The 27,627-nt window shown below is 39.5% G+C and overlaps 2 protein-coding genes across 9 annotated transcripts in view; one reads left to right on the top strand and one right to left on the bottom strand.

Moving 5' to 3' along the window:
• Positions 1-1,888: 1,888 nt before the first annotated feature.
• On the bottom strand, positions 1,889-23,275 carry SNAP23 (synaptosome associated protein 23). Of its 4 annotated transcripts, none has more exons than XM_072864642.1 (8): positions 22,963-23,275; positions 13,034-13,139; positions 12,415-12,456; positions 10,571-10,619; positions 9,932-10,049; positions 6,744-6,896; positions 6,018-6,162; positions 1,889-3,767 (listed from the first exon to the last, which is right to left on the bottom strand). In XM_072864642.1, the coding sequence occupies exons 2-8, from the start codon at positions 13,088-13,090 to the stop codon at positions 3,702-3,704; spliced, it is 630 nt and encodes a 209-aa protein (XP_072720743.1). In that variant the 5' UTR covers positions 13,091-13,139; positions 22,963-23,275; the 3' UTR covers positions 1,889-3,701. The 4 variants fall into 4 exon arrangements, with proteins under 4 accessions (XP_072720743.1, XP_072720744.1, XP_072720745.1 ...); XM_072864643.1 differs by lacking the exon at positions 22,963-23,275 and adding an exon at positions 22,531-22,551; XM_072864644.1 differs by lacking the exon at positions 22,963-23,275 and adding an exon at positions 22,014-22,189.
• Positions 23,276-23,707: 432 nt separating this feature from the next.
• Positions 23,708-27,627, top strand: part of ZNF106 (zinc finger protein 106) — a 47,392-nt gene continuing 43,472 nt past the window's right edge. For 4 of the 5 annotated variants that reach the window (XM_072863866.1, XM_072863862.1, XM_072863865.1 and 1 more), the window contains exon 1: positions 23,708-23,846. The gene's annotated coding sequence lies outside the window, so the exon portion shown is untranslated. The remainder of the gene's footprint in view (positions 23,847-27,627) is intronic. The other variant, XM_072863864.1, reaches the window with a different exon arrangement.

Raw genomic sequence — 27,627 nt, 5'->3', positions numbered from 1 at the left:
CTTTTAATCCATTTATTCAATCAACATTTAGATAGTGCATTGCTGTTTCAAGTGCACCAAAGGTGAATTAGCAACTGCAAGTCACTGCATTGTGCAAACAGCAAATTGTTTCAACATATAGCCTTCACAGAGGAAAGAGTTCTGCAAGTCACTGCACAAGCAGCATGTGCTGCAGTTCATAGTATAGCTACCCCTGTGTTGAGAGGCTTAACTCATCTTTCATCAAGGAGTAGGCTAGCTTGAATTTACCAGCTATCGTGGTTTAAGTGTACCATGACATGTGCTGCATGCTCAGAATGGTTACATATGCAGGCAGTGCCTAATGTGTTGGGTTTTTTTTTTTTCCTAGTTACTGGTAGAAATATACTAGGCAGCCCCACAGTAATATGAGAAGTACTTCTCCCAAGCCCTTCTCAGGTATGCTGTTCTCTCCTACAGCTCAAAACTGCTGCAACGCAAGTCTGTATTTCCCTCCACCTTCTCCCCCTAAGAGCATTCTAGGAATCTGAGGCTCAAGCATCAGAGAAAATACAATTCTAAATTGCTTCAGAAGTGAAATGGCATTGGCAGTAGGTTAAATCACTAGATTTCACCTATTGGACTAGGTATTCGCTAGGCATCTGTTACTGATACTTGACTGGAGAATTTCATTCTGCTTAGTTCCTTTATCATCCTGAAGTATAGTCCCATGTCAAATGGCAGTCTTTCAAAGAAGAGATGGACACATTTCATAGTTTGAAGTTAAGTGATGTTGACTATGCAGGGATGAAAACTAGAGTGTTAAAAAAATCAAAATACTCCTCTCTTCCAAAGTACACTCATTTTTGTTAGCATTAGGATTTATGTGGAATAAAAATAGAAGGGAAACTTCCTAGTTGCATAGTAGCAACTAGTTCTGCCAAGTTTTTCAAGGACAGGAAACTAAAAAACATTTCTAAGAGAAAAGAGTTTTAAAACACATTCAGTTATAAAAGTATGTATTTTTTGTGCACAATATATAGTTTAACAATCAAAAGCAGAAACTGTAAACCTTCATTCTTAATAGCATTCAGAAATACAAAGATGTACAAGTGCTGATTCCATCCCATAGATATGGAAATTAAGCATCTATTCTATAGACAACAGTAAGACAATCCAAGCAGCAGACTGTGTTGTTCACTAACATAAAGGCACCAACTCCCTCACGGATTTGGCTCTTGCTGCATCAGAAAATAGTATTGATATTCCACTAATACTTAAGTTTAGAGTCTCAGAAATTATTTCCTTCTGTGGAATTCATTGCAATATTATGGTTCTGATATACCAATCACAGCATTTTCTCAGCCAACGTACTAATTTTAGAGCTCAGGGAAGTCAAGAACAAGGACTTGTAATGGCAAGGGAAAAACATTCCCATGTTTGGAATGTCCAGATGCTACAGAGCAGGTCTGCACTGTTGTAAGCAGAATAATGTAACCACTTTAGTCTTCTGTTTCAGGAGACAATCATAATTAAATAATGTATGCTTTGCTTTCACAAACAGCAGCAAATATTCCTTCAGTTAACCTGAAGTTTATAAGAAGGAAAAAAAGCATACAAACCCCCTATGCCTTCCCATGCAAGTGGTTGTTAGAAATTTACTCTGCAATGTTCTTGAAAGTACTACTTTGCTACTTGTGGTATTAAGCACATAATTTTCATTACTAATGGGGTAGATAATGAGCTTTTAAAATTCATTAGCTTTCCAACAATTACTGGAAGCCAGACAGAAGTCAACACGCAGTACTGAAGTATCCAGTCCCTTAAAAATTACTTTATCTTACTCACATAAGACAGTCTACCACTGGCCTACTTATTACATGGAGCAGCTCCATCCTTTGGTCATTTTTTTGGAGGGGTGTGGTGTGTGTTTTGTTTGTGGTTTTTAGGTTGGTGTTTTGGGGTTTTTTTTTGTTTGGTTTTTTTTTTTTTTGGGGGGGTGGTAGTGGTGGTGGTTTTTTTTTTTTTCTTCTTTAAATATCAGGTTGTCCTGGGGATGAACTGAGAATATATCAGTAATACTGATTGTATTTCTACTGAAAAGAAAAAACAAAAACACTTAACACTGTTTGTCTTACATTTCAGCAGATTAGTGTCATCTCTCTAGCCCTGGGATTTATTATTAATGGCTACAGGATACTTGTAGACTGTCCTTCCAAAAAAACACCCCATAATGCTATTAGTTTTAATTATTCCTCCAAACAATTTGGTTTGAAGACTTTTGCCATCCAACATTGAGTATCACAGGTTAGTCCAAAGCATCATTTCCACCTTTAAAAAACAGGCATAATATATTGCTGGGTGGAGTTAAAATTATACAGGTCACTTGCAATTTACTTGCCAAAAAAAATTTCAATAAAATCCTGGGAATAAGTCTGATTATATTACAGTAAAACTAAAATGTTTTTCCTCTTCATAGGAAGAGAGCTTTACATCACCTGGTCAGAAACTCCTCTATTCTGCAACAGAACAGGAACGTTGTAGTTGCAAGCAACTTGGACATGTAGTATTTCCAATTGCCAGTACCAAAGTCTGCAATAATAAACCAGTCGGGAATCTATTTAGAACTAGCATACAGTTCTTAAATAGGTACTGCTTCCTCCAGACTTGTGACAAAGAAGTTTCATAATAAGCTTCTCTGTTTTCAGTAGGTTTAAGAAGCTCCCCCAAAGTCACTGCTGAGAACAAACTCTGCACCAGATCTCAGTCATTATTTTGCACTGGAAAAAGGCATAAACTGAACTCCAGTGAAAACTGGCTAAAATAGAATCTGATATGGGATGCAAGAAAGTTGCATGATTTTCTACTCAGTTTCTTCCAGTTAAGATGCATCATTCAAACACTAAAAAGTTAACTTTTAAATGAGGGGCATAAAATTTTCCATCAAATAAATACTTTAAGGAGATAGTTTTATTTTCTTCTACTCACGTGTGCATGGGGTTTAGACCGGGTATATATACACACACAACAAATTATCAGAACAATGCAGCATAATTTCCTAGTCATGGCCTCCAAACCAATGTCAATTTACAGTACAGAAATGGAAACCTGTATACCCCTCCAGTTACCTTAACATTAAAGTTCATGTGTTTAGGAAGTGTTTTAAAGCCCTCAACCCACAAGTAGTAAGTAGTGGGTCTCTTCAATTCTGTAATCCACAAACTCAACTCCAAACCAATCATGTGGTTTGGATTGTAAAACTATGGTTAGCCTGCTAGAGATACAAGTCAGACAATATTCACCAAGTCCCTATTTTAGTGAAGACACTCAACTCATGAGGTATTTCAAACAGTGCAAAGTGCCCTCTCCAACTTTCCGCAACTGTGAATTCAGGTTACCCTGCTTGTTCAACTTCAACAAAGGACTGTATTTTGCGTGCAGAAAAAAAAAATAAGAGGGGGAATAAAACATGCAAGAAGATTCTCAAAGCCATAACACATAGCCCTGAGCAGTTTAAAGAAAGTGAAGGGAGATGAGTAGGAGGAAGTTATGTTGGCTGCTTTCTTGGAGTCAAGGCCACATTTACATGAAGCAATAAAAAAAAGAAAATTAATCCCTATAGAAAGGGTACTGCTTCATTTTTTCCAGCCCCTCTTATTTCAGAATAGAAGAAGTTTCACAGATCCATGAATATGGTGGCTTGCAGCTGGAGAGACAGTGTCATTGAACAATGACAGCAGGCTTTAATTGTCAATTAGTTTCTTGGCTCTGATGTTGGCTTGTTCAATGCGTTCCCTGTTTGTATCGGCCTGAAAGAGAAATTCATAGGTCATTTGCAGACTTCATGCGAAACAATTTAAAAATTCAAACTGATACAAACTTCTGAATTGCAGGGTATTGTTATTGTGATAGACATAAAAGTTGCTCCCCTTCTAAGCTAGAATTTTTATTTTTTTTTTTAGCCAGCATAGGCTGTCAATTTTAGCAGAAACAGAATCAAGAGAAATACTTTTCAGTCTTTAGCTGACCCTCAAAACATACAGCAGCTTGCTTCAGCAAGTCAGGTAGAATATTAACGGAACAAGGGGATAAAAATTCCCTCTCTCCAAGCGTTTAGACATCTTAAGGACCTCTACAGAACAACTGTGTTGCTATGGACTAGAAGTAACAATCAAAACTGGAAGTAACCTTATGGGCATAAAGTCAGAATTATTTTGCTTAGTGCAAACCCCTGGTTTTCATCTACACACCCTCCAGTGTCCTAATGTCATAATAGTATGGTGTTTGTAAGAACAGCACTTTATTTTATAATTGTTTTACTATTATAAAGCATCAAGTCAGCTATAGCATCTAGGCTGAACAAGTGTCAAAATACAGTTTTACTGAAAAGTATGATAAGGAGCTTCGAAATAATTCTGATTATCTAGCCTGCAGTAGAGAATGAGCAGGAGGGGTAATAAGCACAAAACTAGCCTCTGACCTCACCATGAGGAGTGGAACTCTTGAGAAGCTCTACCTGTGCCAAGTATTAGCCATTTCACTAGCCATTTCATTAGCCATAAGAGCATCAAGTCTATTCTGAAGTTAAGCCTAATACTGCTCTTTGTTTCTTTATATGGTACTGTCCTTTGGAGATTTACCTTCAACATTTTGATTCTGTTTCCACACTGTTCACTAGATTTAAAAACCGTTATCAGCAGGAAAGGGTCAACATAAATATGCTCAGACAGGTTGCCAGTCTCAAAGCAATAAAAATAAAAGTGCAATTCCTGGCTGTTTTGTAAAGCAATTCTAACTTGTTTACATCATATTTCAATAGTTAGTAAGACTTGATCAGCAAGATTTATTCAGACCACTAAAATGAAAGAGCATCAGGCCAAAACAGGTGCTTGAAACTACCAGAAACATTACTGCTAAAAACAGTAATTCCCACTTGCAGTTAATTGGACCACATAATTTTCAGTCCACTTTAAGCTGTAAGAATTTCACCTCATTTTAAACTACAATTAACTTTTCTACTGTTCTTTAAAATGTTTGAGTTCTCTTACTTGATAATCACCTCAGATCTGCAGTTTCAGGGAACAGTGAAAGACAATTAAGGCATCCTCCATAAGATCACACTGACATAGGTACAGCCAGCATTTATGTCAGACTAGCTCTGTATATTTGAGAAAATTCCATTCCTCTTGCTTTTAATCCTACTGGGCATTTCAGTGATATTTTTAACTTCCCATTGTGTCTTAATTTTATAATTTTACAGCAATTGGTGTCCACTTCTGCTTTTTAAAATCTTTAATAGACACTATTCATTAAAGCTTTCATTTCCTTTCTTAACCAAGATGCCTGTAAAAGAACTTCTATTCATTTCAGAATATGGGGATTTCTAAAATACAACTAACTTCCTCATAAGTTGCCCTCTGAAAGACACCCCTCCCCCCCCCCCCCCCCCCAACATATTTATGATTAATCTGTTTTGGGAAGTTAATCTTTAAAGCAATAAAATTAAAAAAAAAGAAAAAATAGAAAGATGCTACTGGCTATGACTAACTTTATGTGCAGATGAGGGCAGACCATGTCCCTGTGCACCTACAAAACCTATTACTCCAATATTAACCTGTCCACGAGAATTAGGGCAATTAATTACGTGTGTTTTATTTTACATTCAATGATTATACTGACTTTTTAGGAATTCCAAAAGAATCTTGCTATTGTTAAAAATACCTATTCCCTACCACATACAAGATTCCCTATGAGCAACAATCCCCCAGTTATACTTCCAGTAAATGCTCTTTTGATCCAATCAAGTTTAGTTGTTTTCAGAATAAGCAGTGACCTGTGCTGTATTTTTAGGTTTCCTGACACTCTGAAGCTTTTGAGTTTTCAGCTACATACCCAAACACCAAGATATATCTCTTGTTCAAATCACTGCAACCTAGAGGACGGTATAACCTTAATGCATATTTATTGCAAATACAGGTAGATAGGACAGTGAACCCCTTCCTTATAACTTCTCAGTAACAACCTCTAAGCTGAAGGCAGAGAACACCTTTGACACTTACCTTTACATTTATCCGGTCTATTTGTTTATTCTGGGCATCAATCTCATTGCCCATATCCAAAGCCATGTTTTTCAAATTTCCAAGAATGTTTCCCACTTGAGCAAGATTTTCATCCATTTCATCTTCTCTGGCATCATTTGTTACCCTGTTCAAATAATTAAGACAATGTTTCCAAGAATCAAGAACTTGCTTTTCCCTACCCTAAATTTACTTTAATAGAAATTGTTTGTTGCACAGTTATCTGACAGGCAAAGTATTCAAGCCAAGGTATGTTTTTCCCCTTTTAAAACCCCATGTATTCCAAGCAAGCAGCCCACCAAAAAAGGGTGCTAAGCTAGCCACTATTACAAAAATAGCCTTAGAATTTAAAATAACAGCTACCAGAGAAAGTTTAAGACATGAGTTTGTCTCAAATATACTTTATGACAATAAAAGTCCTTGATATTTTTAACAGTCCCCTCAATAACTGAGTACTAAGCTTTATAGTCCTCACATCCAGAAACAGAATGATAACACCACCACTATGAAAAAAAATGAAAGTGTAAGATGAGCACTACAATACTGAAAGTGTAGGTGTCTGCCATCTCCTCTACAAGCAGTAACAATTCCTCCAAGCAGTAGTAAACTTACTATTTAGCAATTTCACCTAAAATGTGTCTGAAAGAAGCTGACAACTGGTAACTTAGGATTTCTGCATTTGAGATTGAGAAATATGAAGAAGCAAACCTTGTAATATATCCGCCACTTCGTCCTCCAGAAGTCTGAGGCTGCTGCTGATTTATACTTCTTGGTTGCATGGATATCACATGATCTGCTGAGTTCTCTGTTCCATCTCCCCAGGTTGCTCTGTATGCCTTGCTAGCCTCAAAGTTCTTTGTCCTACTCCATAAAAATAAGAAATCTGAACTGCTACATCAGAAATATGGCTTCCTGACTGAAGTTCTGTATTAATCTAGGATTTTTTGAAACATTTGTCTTGTGCCTGAAAGATTAGATTTTGTATAGACAAGGCTTTGTCTATACAATAGAATTTCTTATATTGGGATAGTACAAACATAACTGAGTTACTCTAGGGACAGTGATTAATTTGGTCTTAAGTTTTAATACAAGCACAGTAATTTCCTTAAAAATAATATCCTTTACCAGAAGAGGGGAAGCTTATAACAGTAACAGGAAAGCTTACACTGTCATAAGATAAAGTTGCATTTACAACAGGAGTTAGTCTAGAGCCAGGACTAGTTACTTTTTAGGGAAGAATTGGTAATGAAGAAAAAAACTCCCTCAAATACAAATAACTACACTATGCAAGAAAACCATTAATCTGTACTGTTTTTTGTCAAACATTTTCTGTTGCCAAGTCTTTCTTTTTAAAGTTAATGTTTCTATATCTATATTTCTATATCTATAGTACCTTTCAGTAGCCCAGATGTTTCATATTTGAAGAGGTGTGAAATTAATTGTAATGAAGAAATATTCACCTCATTCTTCTGGCATTTATGTAATCCAAATGGGAAATTGTATTTCATAGGTCAGATCCTATGAAAAGTAATCTAGTATGAATACATCAAGGGGAAGAAATGGAATAATTACTCAGCTCATAATGGAACTGTTGCATCCAGCAGAACCCTAAAGAAACCTAAACTAGTCAAATCTAGCTCCTTGTGCATACACAGGCTTAAAGATCTCTTGAGGTTTACTGCAACTAGATTGAGCACTATATTTCAATCTCACTCACACTAAAGCCGCAACAGCAGGAGAGCTTTGTATGCTTGGCTTCTGGATTAGCAAAGTTTTAGGTGCCAGAGGTAACCATAAGGAATTTATTGAACAAAAATAAGTGGCCCGAAAACTACTTGCACATCTGAAGTAGACAGCTAGAAACATAATTGTTGCTCAAACTAAGCACAGTTAAGAACAAAGCTTCTCACCACCTGATTTTTTTTAAGAGCTGTTTTTCGAATTACTATACATTCACTTTTCTTATGTTTCATTTCTGTAAGAGTAAGGCAATTTATACAACCCATCAAACCAGCAAGGCCTCAAGCAGTTGTTAAACATTTCCACAGCTAATACACTCTATAGTAATTGGCATTTCCTATTCACATCAGTATTACAACACATCACAGTCACAAGGAGACCTGCATGCAGACATCATGCACGTACAAGCACAAATCCAATAGAAGCATCACTTCAGACAGCTGGTTAAATGTACATCTGCGCTAATAAGACTGACCTTGTCCTAAAATCCGCTTTCACCAGTTAAGTGAATACAGCTTCTTATCCTAGTCTTCATTTTTAGAAAGCAAGCATCAGTGTTAGGAGAGAATGGAGAAGAAAGAATAGTAAAGACCAGCAAACAGGTAAATTGTTATTAGTACATAGATTATATTAGAGTACTGCCAGTATTTTGTGTTTTCACAGAGCTTTTATAAATAATCTAAGCCTAGGAGAAATGAGAAAAGCAATATTTAATTCAGCAAGTGTTCTGATTTAGCTTTATGAAATAATGAAAAGCTTTGGAAATAACTGGTTGACAAATAACTCTGACATTGACAGAAAAATTGATGTACCAGTAGATATATGAAAGGCATTCACAGTTTCTTCTTCATTGCCCTTACTTACCTAGTAGATTTTTCTGCACATTACTGCCCATTTTGGCACACAGCTCATTATTTCTTTTATTGTTATCTGTGTATTTGGAGTGCCAAAAGAGTTCACAAATTCTGAGCTTGCTCAGTGTCAATAAGTTGCTTAGCTTCAGTGAAATAAGACTGTTAACTACAGAAGACGAAGACTGAGTGTGTCAAAATGCTCAAATTCCATCAGCTTGATAAAACTAATATAAAGCAGTAGGCACACCTATCCAGAAGTCAGGACAGAAATACCTGCCTTTTCAAGGTACTAAAGCTCTAAGACTTTCAGCCTTAGAAGCCACATTCACATCTATCCTAAGTGATCCTCAAAGTATTATTCTGTTGTATAAGCAGACTCAGATACTCAGGAATTTTTACCTGTATTTCTGCTACCTCTCAATTGAATAAAGTTTTTTTGCTCAAGAGCTAAAAATTAACAAACACACACACACTATTCACTTCAGTGGTCACACTCTTAAAATAACTTATTTCTCCTTCACTTGGAAGAACTATGATCACATTCAATTCACACAAATAAATTTGATACTTTGCTGCTTAAAGATAAAGCTAGCACACCTCCAAAAAATAAATATTGGTTTCCTTATAATACTGATTTCTGATCATTGTTTAGGCTGTTTACGTGTTTAGAAGTACAAATCAAGTGTCATACAAAAGATTAGATTACTCTGACTTGGATATGGTAGCCATAACACTGATGTTATAAAGGTACTGCAAAGCAGGTCTGCAAGAATTTATGTAGTCACCAGTGAAAGATTAAAGCTTTAACACCAATGCCTGTTCTCCTACACTCTTCCTCCCTACAGCATGAATGTTTTTTTAAATGCCTGGAGAACCAATATTACTTTCCTTCTCCAAAACAGAAGTCTTCTTGCTTTTAAGTTAGTACAAAAGTACTTTTGTGAAAAAATTATTTTTGGAGTCAAATTTCTAACAGACAGGCACTTACATATAGCTATTTGCAGTCCAATTTGGTCTCATCTGTATGGACATTGATAGTATTCTACTAAATACAAGCTTTAAGGAGATTAGGGCACAATTGTGCAGGATGTTATACAGTGAAAGGGGCAGAATATATGGTTAGATGCAAGCAAGCTTTAGCTACTCAAAATTTTAAAAGGGTGTACCTCTATAAACCAAAACAGTCAACTTTCCTAGAGATTCAGCATTTTTTAATTAGCTCTTTTATTAGAGACCATCTCCCAGTACAGTAGCTATGGGGAATATTCTAGAACTTCAGACCCAAGTACCAATTTAACTGACCTGTTACAAGGACAGACACAGAGCCCACAACATTTGTTGAGCTCTGTCAGTGTCTTCTCAGCTTCTCTCATATCCTTATTTATCTGGTCCATGCCTTCTTCTATGCGATTTAGTTGTTCTAGAAGAGAAACAAGTAACCCGAATAAACACAGATTGCGGGAAGGTAGGGGTGGGATATCAACATTTCCTTCAAGCAGGAACTTATAAGTTTCAGTTCTATCTTTATACCAAGACTAATGCCTTTTTTCTTTCCTGCCTTCTGGAATTTTTTTTTATTATTATTTTTAAGAAAGATATTAAGTGATAAGTATGTTTACTACACTAAAAATATTTTCCCTATCCTTAGAGCAGCACTTCTGTTGCTGCTTTTACAATAAATGCAGACAGTTACATTCATGCTATAATGGAAAGGGCTTCTGTAGCAGAGGTTGTATTACAGTGTAACTAACATGGTCTCTCAACTACTTTAAAACCTCTTTTAAATACTACAAACACATGGGAATAACCAATTAGCAAATCTCATTTTCACATAAGTAGTCTTTAATAAGCCTTTCGTTTCAGCAACAACTCTTGAATGATAATCCTTTTTCTTACCATCATAAATTTTTTAGTGTTAGAGAGGAAGAAGGAAGAACTCACCTCCCTGTTCATCCAGCATGGTGATAGTTTTGATGCCGACATCCTGGGACTGCAGAAAGAAGTTTATTTGCAGATATAAAACCAGATTTCAGTACAGCAGTGCAAAATCAGAAGGTCTCTATAGGAAATTTGATAATCCAACCCAGTTCATAATAAAACACTATGCTAGGAATAACTTCTGTAGTAAAGCTATGCTAAGTTTCAAATTAGATCCTGTGTTAGGCTGATAATAATCTCACCTGTTACACTATCTCAATTAGTGGGGCTTTTGTGAGCTTTTTTTTTACATTATAACAAGATAAAATTTATTGTAATACTCAGATTGAACTATGACAACGGCAAGCTAAAAAAAAGTAAATCTAGCTGTGCCTTGTTTTGAAAAGTGGCATTTAGTTCACTCTTTATTCCTACACTCTTCAATAGGGCTGACAAGGCCTTTAGTCCTGGAAGCCAGAACAAAAGAAAGCAAAACAAAGCCTGCAAAGCCATTCTTGAGAATTCAGCAGAAGAGATCAGGAAGAGAATAGCCCATCACTAGTTTTAGAACCAAGCAAAAGAAATCAGCAGTGAGGAATATAGCACAGTACAGCTCTTTCCTGGCTCAAAGTCTTGAATCTAGCATGCAAGTTGCACCCATGCTTTACTGTAAACTGGCAGCATAGAACTGCCTATGGTAGGAGTTATTTTAGCTTCTATAAATCACCAAACTATGATACCAAGAGAAGTTATGTTGGCTCATTACATGTTCTTAACGTTTGTGTTTGAGAGGTATTCATTAGGCTACGCTGATTCAAATGCCTCACTGATAACACTAGCATCTTCAGTTCCACAGCAGCCTGCTACTGCCCGGACAGTGAGTACAGGCTCTAAAGTAGTAGTGACCAAACACTTTAGGGTCCTTATTCATTGGATTATTTTTTAGTGTTCTCACAGTGACAATAAATTGTCTCAAGTCTTCAGCACTAGAAGTCTAAGCATTGGCTTTGAGAGGCATTACTGCTTAGTCTCTGGATTCCCATTTGTCTATGGCATATCCAAGTACTAGCAAAATTGTCTTGCTGAACCAGTTAAGCTTTAAGTCTACCAGAGATGACTATGAGCCATCTTATCTTACTCCTTACCAACAGGATGCTCTATATTTTCTGAAATTACAGTATCAAAAGTAAACTTTCAGCCATTTTTACAGTGGGGCATGCAAGCTGTAACAACGTAGAGGAACAGACTCCTCATATAATGTCACCTAGATAGACCCGAAATAGAGATTTGTTTCAAGTCATGTACAAGGGTGTTAAGAGTTTCATCATAGTTAACTATCTTTAAAGTTAAAACTGATGAACAGATTGTAAGGTGTATGTAGAACTACTTTTGTTTAGAACCAAAAGCAGCCCCCTACCCTCTACTACCCCACCCAACTGAGCCCCACCCTCCTCCTCAAAGCAAGACATTTTCACACTGTTCACAGGCAAAGTGGCCTAAAAGACAAACGGAAGATGTTATGAGAAGCAAGTGATGCAGCAGCCAAAGCCATAACTGACCACCACAGAAGACTTTTTATAACTGACTGGTAGCATTTGGAGATTAGGCCATTTTGCTTAAGAGAAAAACAGGTAAAAAGGATATTGATCCTTCTGTGATCTGACTTTACATAATGTGAAAAACATTAGGTTTAAGTCATTCTAACTCTACTACTAAATTAAAGCAGCAACTTCTAATAATGAAGTGTGTGTCTCAAAAAAAGTTTGAGAAAGACACAAAAGTGATTAAGATCACTTCGTGATAGTTAACATGCTGCTTCTTATAGTTAAATTAATAAATCCCCAGGGAATTCAAAAGCTTTTCCTTACCTCAAGGGCCAAGCCAAGAATCCTCCTTGTGCTCTCCAAAGACTAGAAAGAGAATTTTAAAATGAGTGCGTTAACAGGATATATTAGTGTCTGAAAGCCTTCTTTACCAGTTCATTGCAGTAAGGCAACTAGTATGCAAAGGTTCATCAGCCTGTCTATATGTAATACACACTACAACACAGTCATAGTGGCAGCATACTAGAGTTTTTTTCAGTAGCTAGTAAACCCTTGGTTTTTAGTACTTGCCAGTATTTTGTTTATCCCATTGGAAAGTCATTATAAAAGAAAATATATTCAAATGAATTTTAGTTAAATAAAAAAAGTCATGAAGTATCAACATGATTAAGAATAGTGTAGGTACCCAGCCTTCATTTTCTCAGCAATCAGGACTGGGGGATCAGTACTCAGTCAAGTAGGTGGCTTTACAGTTCAGAAGTTTAAATTCATTCTTACTTTTAGGAGTAGTATTTGCTCCAGTATTTACCAAGCAAAGTGAGGGTTTGAAACATTTAGCTATACCCTTGCAGAATCACTACCCTAGACTGTCTTTATTTTTAAAAGATATTGTAATCTTGGCAGATAAGTACTGTAATCCCAGATGGCTTCCTATAATATTTACCTCATCAGTGACCTGGTTGGCCCTCAGCTGAATTTCTTCAGGCGATAGTTCAGCCATGATGAGGAACTATTATTTGTAAGTAATCACGTTAAAGAGAATCTTCCCCCTGTAATAAGAGATACCAGTTAAGCATCAGAATTATCCTTTTATCAGTATTTTGAGCTGAAGCTAGAAGACGGTTCAAAGAATGAAAGCCTACACATTTCATTCTGCTTAGTACAACACCTGGTTAGGACTAGAAGGCACTAAAAGAATTATTCAGCTGATATGACATAACTGAGGAACTAAGAAATGCAGGAACAATCAGTATGTGAAATAGTTTCCTTTCCAAGACTTGGCTTCCTAAACATTTTTGGAAAACTGTATCTATTGTTAGTTTAAGGTAAAAAAAAAATCAGGAAACGAAGTCTTAAAATAAAAAGCTTCTCCATTTTGGAAAAGCACATTGGTTTATGCAGTAATCCAGAAAGGAATTCATTAAGGCATTTAAGTTACTAGCATAAGCTTTAAGTGTTCTTCCCCTTACCTTTGAGGGATTTCAACAGACAGTCAGAAGGGGAAACACTTTCACAGACGAAGCACCACCTAAAATTATTCCAGTAACACTCTAGAAATAGTTGTTCTTCGGATATGGTGAATCCCTCAAATGCAAAAGGATCTGCAAAAGTTTTAAATGGTATGTCTGCAACTCTAGCACAGATTTTCAAATCCACCTTTCTCAAGGATCAAGATTTTCATAACCAAAGTCCCAACAAACCATGATTTAACTTTTGCTATAAACAGGAGATATACTTTTGCCTGAAGAGACAAAACGAAAAAGCAAGCCCATCAACAAGTGTATTCTTATCAGAGACAGTTTTTTTAGAGCTAAGAATCTGCATTTTTGTTGGAGGAACATATTAAAGCCAGCACTCCTAGCAATGGGAAAACAGAGCTCCCAGGCTATACAAGAATTTAATGAGATAGCACATAAGCTGAACAAAAGGAGGATTTAAAAAAAAATGCATTTTCCCCTTAACTTTAATTCTTGCTCTTTCACGTGAGTAACTTCCAATTAAGTTCACATTATCCATCCAGATCACTCCAAACGTCCTGCTTGACTAACACAACTATGTTCCATTTTTCCCTACAAGATCAATATTTTAGAAGACATACCGTTAGGAACTGCTCCTAGAAGGGCAAATTCATGCAGATACACCCAGCTGTTAGCTAGAGAATGGATGCTGTTCACAGATCTTTGCAGGAAGTGTGCATATCCCTGAGGGTGAACTGAAATCAAGACACCTAATCTGTTACAGCTGAAGTACTTAAGGATTTAGAGAATACTTCAGCAGGTCTGGACTTTAGCACCTAACATACCTCCCAAGCCTAAGACTATGGCTCTAGGAGGTTTTTCTAAGTAGCTGTCAACACAAGTTAGTTTTTGCCATCATTTAAAAAAAAAAATCATACATTCTCACACAAGGGCTCCAATAGCTCAGTTTGCAGTAGTCCAATTTGACTATATAATCAGTGACTTATCTTTTCATTCACAGACTTAAGCTCCTTTCATAAGGTTTATTTAGGGCAGCTCAGTCCCAACTTTGAATTTGGGAATGCCCTTCAAGCTGGTTTGCAACAGCTAAGGACCAGTAAAGCAGGGACAGGGAAGAAAGGACCTATTTTCACTGTATTAGATTAAGCACAGGAAAATGACATCAAGCTGGTTATTTGGGTGAAGATTTCACATTTACTTAATATTCAGAAACACGGTGACATTTCAATTATATAGTTGCACTGAACAAGGAATATCTGGATTACTGTAATTGTTGCAGGCTTGGCCAGCCTTTCCCTCCTTTGGGTGCCACATGGTCAGGTACTTCTGCAGCTTGGAGCCATAAAACATGTCTCATCTTGGACAGCAAAAGGGATATCATATCCCCACCCTGTGAATACAACAACTTCCCAAGAACCCCACTGTAATTGCAGAACAGGGCCAGAAATGCAGCTGTATTCCCAGAGCAACCTGGAGATTTCTTTTTCAGCAGCCCCGGTGTCCTGCTTCCCTTTGCAGCTGTGGGTTCATGATACTCAGGGTTCACATTCCAGCATAAGCACAACTGCTGGTCATATGATGTAAGCCTAGCTCAGAAGCTGTATTTGAGTTGCCCAAGAGCCATACTGCAGCCAACACTACGCAATACAATAACAGTTTCTTTGCTTTTGAGGCAAGAGCACGACAATAATATTCTCAAACATGCAGAAGAAGGATTTGTTTATAAAGTAAGTCTTTAATGGGCAATAATACTCCTTATCTTTGAACAGATGTTTGCAAATACATTATACTACTACCCTCATGTCAAGAAAGCACCAAAAATCTGAAGAAAGAGTGTATACTTTATCAGGCCAGATACTGAGTTTTGTGTTTTATTCAATACTGCCAGAATGTTATCCTGTGCTACTAGAACCAAAGGTTCATGGAGAAGCCATTGAAAAACAAACCACCAGCGAGACTGAAAAAGGAGAAGGAAGGAGACAGTCAACACTTCCAACTCCCAAGCTAGTAATTCTTGGTGGTACAGTTTGGAAGGTAACATATTACTGGAAGTTGACAGTCATGAATTAACTTCAGGACTGAAGCTCACGTACACTATACTAAATTCACCCTGGTCTTGACAACCACGGTTTATTAATAAAGTCCTATGAAAGATAATGCCATGTTGAAATCTGATAGTAATTACATGAAGAGACATAGCAATTACATGAAGAGCTACTCCATGCACTATTAGCTATCAAACTATTCCCTCCCAACTTTGTTCTATTTATGTTAGCTCACTAAGGAACTAGCAATGCATTATTTGACACAAATAAGTTAGTAGTAACATACTAAACCAGAAAGCGTCTGAAGCTGCAACTGACATCAGACAATGGCTTGAAAACACAAGCACTTGCCACTGAATCTGCCAGTTCTAACAGCTGCCAGACAAGCTTTGCGTTCCCCTAGCTTGCTCACAGCTTCCTGAACAAGTCTGCTGCCAGACAGCAAGTTCTATGGAAACCTTCAGCATTCCTCCCACTTTCCCCCTAAATCGATGGTATTTGGTCCTGAAACTGTTTATGAATTGACCTAACACTGAAGAAATCCAGCTGCAAAATATCAAGGAAAACACCCTTCTACATAGCAGACACCCATAATACAGACCAAAATAGTTACTTCCAGGATTCCTCAAAGCTGAAGTATGCACGTGCTTACCTTCTGATGCTCATATTTGTACACCTGTAGTGTTTTGCCTCTTGTGAGATAAAAACATAATCTAAAGTGATAGTTCATATGCTCAATTTACAATTGCTAGGGTAACCGATCTGTGTGGGAGGAAGCTAAATAAAACCACTCAGAATACTTCGTTAAGAGACAAATGTTCTGACAATCTTTTATCATGGATGATAGGTTACAGCTACTTCCTGGTCTTTTCTGATCACTTCTTGAGGTCTTACGTCACTGAAGACAGGTGACAGAACCTTTCTTTCTCTAGACTTCCCAGCAAGCTTACTCACCTTCACTTTTCAGCCATTGCCATTAGACCTATGTAAAACAAGATAGTATTTCCTTAAGACAGGCTTAAGAACGTATGCTCTTTGAATTGGTTTGATTATAATATCTGTTTAAAGCTGAATACTGCAAACTGATGCATTAGACTCCAAAAAGCCATAGTTTTATTCCTGTTACTTTGTACAACTGAGTTGGCCAGCATTGCTTTTGTAAACACACACATACAACCTGCACAGTAGCTCTGCAGAGAAAATTAATGCCATGAGGCAGAATAGAAAGAGACATTCCCTAGGCAGTAACAAAAAGACTTCTCACCACACAGCAGTTTATAACATCCAAAAAAGCACAGAGGAGTAATTGAGAAACCACCAAACATTTCCAAAATAGCCCGTTTCCAAAGATTGAGATACATGCTTGATAGCTGCATGTCTAATTGGAATAGCTGGAACATAGCAGGTGCCTTTACTGCAAGATATCTCTAAAGAAGAAATTAGAACACCCAAGATGAGGCCATTTGTACTGAAACAATAGCTCAGCTATTCTAACAGAACACAGTATACATACATAAAGAAAGGATACTCATTCCCTCATCTTTCTGCCTAGGAATCATAAAGCACCCATTGAGGTATCCAGCTCTTAAGTTAATGGTATGTCACAATTATTTTATAACCAGGACATCCTCAATAAAGACAAAATATTCAGGGAGAAAATGCTTGATATGGCTAAAGTATTCCTGGCATGTATTTTTAATATACTGTAAGAGTTGCTAAGGCAAGCATTTATTTTAATATCAATGCTCAATACCTATTTTATTTGCTTTCCCTCTCCTACCATTTTCAAAATCCTAGCCACAAAGTAACCAAAGAAAAAAGGAAGAGTGCCTACAAAGACTTTAATTACATTACAACAACATTCTGCTATTTTAGTTTAGTTTCTTGTTTAAAACTTACCACTCCAGAGAGAAAATAATGTGCCTAAATACAAAGTAGAACTCCTTTAAAGAAGGATGTAATGTCGGCTGTATTTACTTTTTGTTATCAAAAAGTAGTCCGAAGTATTTACTCAGTTACCAGACTGCAAGTATTAAAGTTCAACACATTTCAGTGCAACTTCCTCTCTACCCCTTGCATAGGAAAACCTGGCACTTACAGACTATGCAGAACTAAGCTTGCTACAAAAATACATTTTCTTGAAGTAATGGGCCTCATGAAACTTTTCTACCAGGAAACTTAGAAGACTACAACACATTCATCATCTTAACTATCACTGCCTTATAAAAAGGAAGATTCATCAAGAAGCAATAGCAGCAAGGAAATTAACGCAGAGCCTGCAAATCATAAGAATGACTCTTCTGCCATGATTTATTTTGGAGACTGTGGGAGCAGAAAGTTCTTTGAAATTCCAATTCTGACCACAAGCTTTAGATAACATCTTATCTCTTCACAAGACTACTCACACTGTGCTAAACCACCCTGTAAGCTGGATGGTTTAGACTGAAGTTACTTCTATCCCTTGGACAAGAGGAACAATGAGGTAAGGGAAATAAATTTATGTCTGCACAGACTTTTTTCCACTTACTATGCATTTAGTCATGGCTCCAAAAACCCTGAAAAACCTTCAATTCACTCTCCTATGTGAAGTTGTTAGGTTGGAGAAGGCTGAGGTAAAGACATAGCAAAGGTGATTTTACAGAACTGTTTAAAACATCAAGGTATTTCCTGCAAAAGAATTAGGGACATGACAGGCACTTTGGGGGTGATTTTAGCATGGTGCCAGACCCATTCAAAGCATCACTGCCTTGGAGATCTTCATTTGGTTAATCAACACACCCATATAGCAGCTGAAGCATTTTAGTAGTTTCTTTGTCTAACTTTAAAAAACTGGAAGGTGATGCAGATTCATGTAAGCTATGGCTATGTCCATATCAGCAGTAGGGTGATCCTGTGAGAGTACAGTGCAAATTTTCATTTGGGGAAAGTGCTGCTCACATTACCACATTTCAGGTGGATCAGTCACAGGTATTTAATCAGAGTTCTGTCCCAACCCCAACTACTGAATTGAGAGCTAGCACCTGCCAAGCCATAAATTTCATAAGGCTGAGTGCAATAGGAGCAAATTCAGTGTAATACCCACAATGACCTACTGTCTGCATGTATGAGTCTCCAAGTTTAAATTATCTGCTTGTGATCAGAAAGCTAAGACAGTATAACTTTATCCAACAGCAGCTCTCTGGCTAGGATTCCCTGACAACAGGCACATTAAAAACTTTGGGGGAAAAAGGAAACCATTTGAATTGACATAGCCTCAAGATCAAATTACCATTTTATGCAGCCAGCAACACGGTAGTCATCTTTGCCACCCATCTTCAAAGAGCACACAGTAAAAAAATTAACATGAAATCTTTCTTTGTTGTCTCTGTCATTGCTCCTCTGCACCACTACGGCTCTTTCGTACAAGTGTTTCCTTTTTCATTCAGAATTACTTGTAAACTGGATGCCAGCTATTTATGCCAACACTGTTTCCAATGTAAACAAGTTTCAAAAGCCATTACAACAGTGAGGTTGTATAGTCTTCTCAAGGGTTTTTCAATCCCAATAATCTTCTGAGGCTTATTAAAGCTATAGTAGGCAATTTACATGCTGTTTGAATATGCTTTTCTTCAGCACTAGCTGAGAAGCAGTTCTAAGGCTTATTAGCTCTAGAAAAAAAGAAAATTTACTTCCTTGTTTTATGACAGTCATGGCATATTCAGGCTGTGCTATCCAAAGCACTCAAAACCCATAAGAATTTTTTGTCTTACTGATCTTTGTGAATTTAAACCAACTGCAGGGCACCACAAGGCCTAATAAAGTGCTTGCTCAACTGCAATTACACAGTCCGCATCTGGAAAGGACTGTAGGCAGGAAGAGGCTATCAAAAATGACAAGTTTTCTTAAACCAGACAGGTCTACTTGCACCAGACCAATAAATTGTTCTGATTGCTTGCACTTTCACAAACCCACCTTGAATGATTTTTGTCCTGTATCTCTGGCTGACATGCAGCAGTTTTTCACCTCTGACTGAATGCCTTTCAGAAATTTGTCATACATCCATCACATTTGCTAGATAGTATAAATTAATTCCTTACTCACCATCTGGGGGTCCTCTATTTGGACCTAGCCCCTTCTCTATCAAGTTATGCTTCTAATCAATATCACAAACTTTTCTTCCTCACTGATAACCCTAAACTAGAAATTAAGCACAAATGTTTCCTTTTTTTCCTGTTAGTGATATTTTGATAATATCAATAACACACAGCAGGCTGTGCCTTGGTGCCTGGTTCCATAAATGGAAAGTAAGAGATCCACAATTTTCTTGTGAGTAGGAAGTGACGTGAGAGAAGAAGAAACAAGCATAATACTTTTGACCATGGAAGACAACAGCTGTGAGAACTGAAAGTTGGTATAAGATTATCTCAATAATGCCAAAACCATAAGGTTTTTTAAGTTTGCCTTCTAGAATAATTTCTTTCTCTCTCTCTCAAAAGAGCCATTTCCAAGCTGTGGATGAAAACCACATAACTTCTACAAAGTCTTCTAGCCAGGCTCCACTCTTACTTCATGTTGTTTTCCTCTTCAAAATCCAGTGAAAGTTTTTGGCAGTCAGGAACTAAATGCAGCAGAGTTGAGTGGAAAACTTTCACATATGTATGTCCAAGTTACTAATTTTTATGAAGTCATGATATGAAAGAACCCTACCCTTTCTATTTCTAAATATTTGACTACCTCTTCATTTCAGATACATCAGAAAGTAATCCTTGTACTTTATCCTTTTAACATAATCCACTAATAAGAATACCAAATTATTAAACCTTAAAATCCTACAATTCCCAGTTCACTAGTTCTTTCCGTATATGTTTCATATACATACCAGGGAAGAAATTTTAAATAGCTACTAATCAATACATCTAAAAGAATGATTGAGAAATGCAGCCTATGCCTCCTTTTGGGTAATCTTACCACAAAGGTAGGAACTAGATGACACAACCCTGCTGTTGCAGCAACTGACTGAAAGCCAGTACCTCATGAGCTACACTTTTAGCCATCAGCAAATTGGTACAGCCTCAGGTGATCATGGGTGCTCTCTCAGTTCCTTCTCTTGTAAAATGAGCTGTTGCCTTCCCCAAAAGATGGAAAAATTCATGAAACAATATTCTTAGAAAAATGTGAATTTCTGTGCATTCTTGCAAAGATTAAAAATTAGACAGTTTACAAACTAGATGGCTTTGGACTGAGGGTTTTTGTTGTTGTTGTTCTTTTAAACTCTTCATATCACTAATGTAGGAGTTGGTTTTTTTAAAATGCTTTCTTAACACAAACTGTTGTCCTACTTGTTAGCTGAAATTCAGCCCAGCTAATGCAGGGTGGTACAAAGTATCAGCACCAGAATGTACTCCTCCATGTGATTATGCCTACAAGATAAATGAATAAAGCATCTGTGACCCTGGGGGAAGAGGCCAGGACCCAAGAACAAGACACTACTCTGCATGCTTCCTGCTTTCTGTTATCAGCTTCCTGAACACACTGCAAAGAGGCGATAGCGCAAAGAATAGGCACTAGTAATACCACCTCCTCTGTGCAATGTGTTCAGTTCTATACTCGTCTCAACAATCCATTTTTGTCCCTGGAAAAGCCTCGTGATACCTCCTCCAAATTAGTTACTGGCTAACACAAATTAACAATCAACCCTAGATCCACATACAGACAGTAACAGATCCCATTCCTTCTAGTGACACAAACTGTGCTATAAGATAACCTACTTCAAAAACTGCAGAGCTACGCGTATAGATTGGTTACTAGACTGTCAGTAAGCAATTAATTGCTCAAGTCAATGAATCAAGCAACTGACACCACAGGAGGCTTTTCCTTTGTCCCTAAACACCTCCCTACATAGCTGTTCTCTCTGCAGCACAGAATCAGGTTTGTTTATGAAGGAGAAGTAAGGCAACACCCAGTTGCTTAGTTCTGAACAGTGAGCATCTACTGCCCTTTTTAAGGGGCGTGAAAAAGAGGAAGGTAAATAGCTAGAAAAAGTTGCATAAAGAAATTTCCAAAGTTTCTCTAGCTCATTTGCTTAGGTTGTCAAGTCATGTGTGTTGATTTGATAACCTTCGTTGTGTGAAACAGAAATTAAAATGAAAAAGGAAAAAAAGAAGTGAAAAATAAAGCTGACTCTTCATTAGCTTCCCCAAAGTACCAAGGGCATCAAGATGTACAATTAAGAGAATCACAAAAGCACAGGTTACTTTTGATGCTTATTGTTTACTACATACTACAATTGCATCTTGCCGATTAGTCTAAGGGCAGCGGGACATGACGCAAGTTTAGGAAGGCGTAGCAAGAGGAGGGTTTTCTCCTATATCCTACTAACAGCTCAATTCAAGGGCTCCCACCAAGCAAGTCAAAAAAATACCTGGGAACGGCACTGACACCCCGCAGGGGAGGGCCGGGCGAGGCCTCCCAGCACACGAGGGGGCGGGCGCAGCCCACGGCTGAGGCGGGGGCTCGCAGGGCCCTCCCGGACCCGCACCAGGCCGCGTCCCGGCCGCCCCGTTACCCCGCGCTGACTCGCGGGCCCGGCAGCCGGGGCAGGGCGGCACCCGCTAGGCCAGCGCGGCCGGGACCGCCCCGTCCCGCGGAGGCCCCCACCGCCCCAGCGGTGCCGAGCCGAGCCGAGCCGAGCCCGCCCCGCACGGGGCGCTACGCGGCAGGGAGGTGGCCACAGACCGGATCCCCCAGCCAGGTGCCCCGCCCGGGGCGCGGAGAGCCGGCAAGCCCAGGACCGCCGCACACCTACCGGCACCACCGCCACCGCCGCCGCCGCCGCCGCCCGCAAACCGAGCCGAGCCGCGCTGAGCCGCCCCTTTAAGAGCCCATGTCCCGCCCGTCCCCGGTGCCGAGCTCCGACCCGCGAGCGCGTCACTACCCACCCTCCGGAAGCGGGAACCAGCACCGCCCATCGGACGCGGCGCCGCGCGCCACACCCAACATGGCGGGAAAAAGCAGACGTCCCCGGCACCCCCACACAAGCAGGGCGGCGGGAACGCTGGGCTGGACGTTGGCCGCCGCGTGCAGCTTGTGTACACCCGACATGGCGCCATGCGAGAGCTTGCGCCCATGCGTCGGCGCCCCGCGCTCTCTGTCGGCGGTGGGCTGCGCGTGTGCTTGTTGGGCGGCCAGGGCTTGGTAACGGTAACTACGTTAACAAGTAGCGTAGCGCAGAAACAGCCCTATTTATATCAGTGGGGGTTTTCTCCGCGTGAGTTACTCTCTGTTTTAGGAGGCAGCATGTCAGCTCCTCTTCTGTTACCAGAGGAGGGGGCGAGGGCAGAAAGGCAAAGCTGCCGTTCGGAATCACGGACCTCGTCCTTTGCAGCTCGAGCCGGGTGGCTTTTCCTGAGACGTATTCCTTCTCGGGTGTGGATAACTTCATCTGTGTTCGGGCAGCTGTTGGGATCCTGTACCCGCTAACTCTCTCACAGCATCGAGGCCCGCAGCAGCTTGTGCGGCTCTCTGAGCCCGTACGAGGTCCCTCTTCCAGTGAAACCTCATGTGATCTTGCAACCGGGCCTTGGTTTCTCCCTTCTCTCTCGAGGTGCTCAGAGCCCCCTTGGGCTTCTTAAAAAGGCCTGGTGGACTAAGGCTTAACTGCACACCGCACCGCCCAGGCACAAGCACGCGCGCTTGTCCTTCTGTCTTTCACGTTGCTCGTGGGACGGATTTTCCAGGCGCAGCTGGGCTGGCCCACCACGACGTCAGTGGCTTTTCTCTGCTGAGGTACCTGCGGTCTTCAGTGCCTGCTTTTTAGAGCGGTAGCTTGCGGCACTGTGTGTGTTTATAGCGCTATATTTGCAGATAATAATAACAACGCTCATTGTCACTATCGGTTGGTAAACGCCCCCAACTGATGGCAAGTGCCGCTGCCTCCCCCCCCCCCGTGAAGTTCGTCCATACGCCCCTGCCCAGGTGTCCCGCCACCAGGACTACGTTTCCCGGCAGGAACCACGGCGGCTCAGGCGTACCTCCCGGCGTGCAGCGCGGCCGCCTTCCTGCTGGCGCATTGGCTGTGCTGAGCGGTTGCCCCGCCCCGCCGTGCGCCGCGGGTCTCTGTGGGGTCGGCCCGGTGCTGGTGCTGCGAGGGCGGCGGGCGGCGGGCGGCGGGCCCCGGGCAGGTGGTGGCCGGGCCTGCTCGGTCCTGGCAGGGGGATGGGTTTCTGGGCCGCTTCCCTGGCGAGGGGTGCGATGTGTGAGTACGGGGGCTGGTGGGAGCACGGGGCTGCGGGAGCTCTATGGCGGCAGCGGGGGTCGTGGTGGGTTGCTCCGGCTCTGGTGGAGGGGGTGGCCTAGGGAGGGGAGGGGGGCAGGCCTAGCCTAGAGGGGCAGCAGCGGGCATCTTGCCTTGGCGCGGGCATACATGTTGCTTTGCGTCCCTTATTGCTGCAGTGATCCCTGAACTTTGTTATCCTGCTAATTAGAAGCTTTGTTAGAGCAGGTTTTCTGTTACAGATGTGTAGCTATCATGCTGTCTCTTTATACCTGCTAGAAACGTTTCCAGGGTTGAAGTGTGGCTTCGGGTACAGAGTTGCTTAGTTACCTTCCTCATAACATACAGCTAAAAATGTGTCGTAGTGAAAGCATGTATGAATGTGGTGATAAATGTCAGGTAACCTAAAAGGAGTGGGACTGATAGTGTGAAACAAGTCCTAACAGTACAAGGAAATATGAGGTGTTTAAAAGTAATCATTCATCATTGCAAGCAGGGCAGTTCATATGCAAACTTAGATTATGTTAAGAACTGTTCAGGGGTTCTTATGAACTTCAACTTGGAAAAGTTTATGTACATTGCATAGAAGTGGCACTGATGATTAGAGTTTATACTTCAATATACTTTATTGATAGTGGTTTGATAACAATGGCCTCATGCAAGTAAGAAATTTTCCTTTTCACCTTCCCTGCATCTTCTGAAGTGCAGCTTTAGAGAGCTTTGTGGAACAGATGAGTTCTGAAGATTGACCTAAGAGAGAAGAGGATTGAGGTTTGATGGACTTTGTTTTCAGCATGAGGTCCTGGGACTGCTTTTCTTATATCTCTGCTTGTTATTTCTGTTATTTTGTCATTTGCTACTTCTTTCAGAAAAGTTTCAACTACTATATTAAACTAATTGACTGTTTTGCTGAACTGATAGATCCTAGCCTAAAAAAACCACCTAAGCCTTCCAAAAATTTGGTTAATAGTTTTGCTGAAGTTTGAAAGTATCTCCCCATTAGGACTGCAATATTTGGGATGAATGTTGCAGGTTCTAAGGGCCAATGCAGTGTGGCTTTTTAACTTCTTACCTTGGAAAATAGATTCCTATCCTGAAGTCTCTTCTGTTAAAGGCAACTGTATTATTATTTTTTTTTTAGTCCTTGCTTAACTTCAACTGAACTGGTAGTACAAGGCAGCTGCATTTGCACCACCACATATGTTCCGCTATTGACTGATTTTTGTATGTAAAGTTTTTTAAATAGGTGCTACCTTCTAGCGTTTTCAATTGGGAACAAGTCATTGGTTTTAGCCAAACTATGTTAGTCTGTTACCTGAGTCAGTTTGGTCGCTGTGACCAAACTTTGGATAACTTCTAGTCCATATGTCCAAAAATGTCACATGTTTGAAGAGATGTCAGCTAAATGCATCTTAATTTATGCAGGGCTGTGACATCCAGGACAAAGAATAGCAGCAATCACTATCCTATAAATACATATCCAAATTGTGTACAAGATACTAAGACTTGTAGATAACTTCATCTAGGTAAAATTAAGGTATTTTTCTGTTGATTCTTTCCACTTTATCTTGTACATACAAAATTCCTAAGATATCTGGAATCAAATTAAATTTGATTAGAATCAAATTTAAATTGATAAAATTCTTTTTAACATCTTGTTATCGTCTTCTGTGAACTCTGCCACCAGATGGTGTCATAAGATTTGAGATGTTATCTGACTCAAGCCGATTATAGGAAAATAAGAGGATACTATGCATTACAAATAACTTCTTTGTTTTTATAAAAAAGTTTTTCATATTTGTAGTGTAAGGGATTTTTCTCATCTAGTCCTAGACTATTTTACATTTTGATTCCAAGTTGACGGAGCCACTAATGTTCAGTCCTGGGACAAACTGCGTTACAGAGATGTAAGAATTCAGACAGACCCCTGTATTTCTATTGCCTGGTCATTAATGACTGCTGTCTTAATATTTGGGATCCTTAACTTGAATTTACTTGGCACCAAAGCTCCATATACTGAAGAGTGAGCTGACTGCCTTGGTTTGAGTGCCTCAAATCACTCTCCAGTGGTTCTTCATACTCTGTAGTGAGTGCATAAATAGGGAAAGCCCAATGACTGACTGAATGCTCTCCTAGATACTCTCTTGTGTCTATGTAGATCTTTCTTAGGGAGTCTGAGTCATTTTGCCAAGGCCAGGTACCTGCTTCTGTGGAACTGCAATAGATGGGATGTGTAGAGTAATCTGTTTGATTTGGCTTCTGAGTCCCTGTTCTTAACTTCTAATCAGTGAAAGAGGCATGGTATGCATACCTGTGAAGGGTTTATGAGCTTAAATATCCTAGGAAGGAAAAAAAAAAGATACAGCTAAATGTTACAGAAATAAGTGTAAAATTAAGTGATGGGTATTTCTGTCATTCGTGTAAGGGTCTTTTTGTTGAAGACCTTTTATAAAGTGACACAAGGTTATCAGAATAAGCTGATGTGAATTCTTTTGTAAGTCACAGAAGTATCTAAATCGCTTAGGTTATTTGTCCCATATCTTGTGGATCATTATGTTGCTTCTTAATAAGACTTTGTCTCAATCATTATCAATTATGTTTGAGGCTGTAATGGTAGTAACGGTACAAAGACAATTCCCCCCTCTAAAGGGTGCTAATAGGGGCCTTAGTTGGAGTGCTATGTCCAATTTGGACATTTATTTTAGACTGCTGTGGGCAATTTTGGAAAGAGGAACGGCAATTTTAGTAGGCTCAGAAAATGTGGTGTTTGAGGAAAACATCTGAAGAAAAAGAGTTTGCATATGTCTAAAACTGAACTGGGAGTACAGGGGAAAACAGCAGCTTTCCAGGTGTGTGGATTTTAGGTGTCCTAAATGACAGCATACAGCAATGATGCTGAACAGCTCTCCGTTCCAATGAGGACAGTATATATCCCTGAATCTCTGGGTGTGTAAAAAGCTATGGTAAGTAAAATAGCAATAAGGCATTTACTTTCACTAGGGAGGAATTATCATCTCAGTTTACAGCAAGGAAAACTTAGTTTGGATATTAGGAAATGATTAGCATTGCTTATGTATAGGGAATTAGAAAGATGCAGTTTGGTTGTGACTTAAGGTGTATATATTCTTCTGGTCTGTACCCTATTCTTAGATTTACTTGAAATAAAAATAGCCATCAATGAAAACTCTGTGTTCATGCCAGGTGTTCCTGTGCCTGCGCTGGTCTGTTTAAGGTGTTTCTGTACAGTCTCCTTATCTCCAGTATACCTTCCCTGTATATTGTAAAAAGCCAACTGTGCTCATGTGATAGCATGTAAACAGTTTCTGCTAGATGTCTTCTAGGCTAGTTAGTGAAGTCAACTTTATTGCTTTTAATAGGAGCTTAAAGAACTTTGATCTGTGGAATAACTCTTCTCTCCTTCTGGCTCAATGTCAAAACAGTTGAGCACTCAGCCGCCCAGTTATAACATTTGCGGTGCAGTGGTGCTGCTTCAGTGCTGAAGGGTCTAGAGTACCCTCAGTCTGTCATGAGGATGAAGTTAAATCTTGGAAAGCAGGGTCGAATTTACCTTAAAAGTCTTGCTTCTGGTACAAGTATTTTAACTACTGGGCTGTAATATAGTTATCTCCTTTGCCGCATTAAAAAAAAACCCCTGTGACTACAAAGTAGTTTGTACAGTGCATGATAGTGTGCTAGAGGAGAATAATGTTGTTAGTCATGACTTAACTTTAGTAAGTCCTTAAGTTTCTGGCTGTTGATCAGG

This window comes from Ciconia boyciana, chromosome 6, assembly GCF_034638445.1.
Source record: "Ciconia boyciana chromosome 6, ASM3463844v1, whole genome shotgun sequence".
Lineage (NCBI taxonomy): Eukaryota > Metazoa > Chordata > Aves > Ciconiiformes > Ciconiidae > Ciconia > Ciconia boyciana.
Note: the sequence above shows the minus strand (reverse complement) of the source record. Positions and strands in the feature narration are given on the sequence as shown.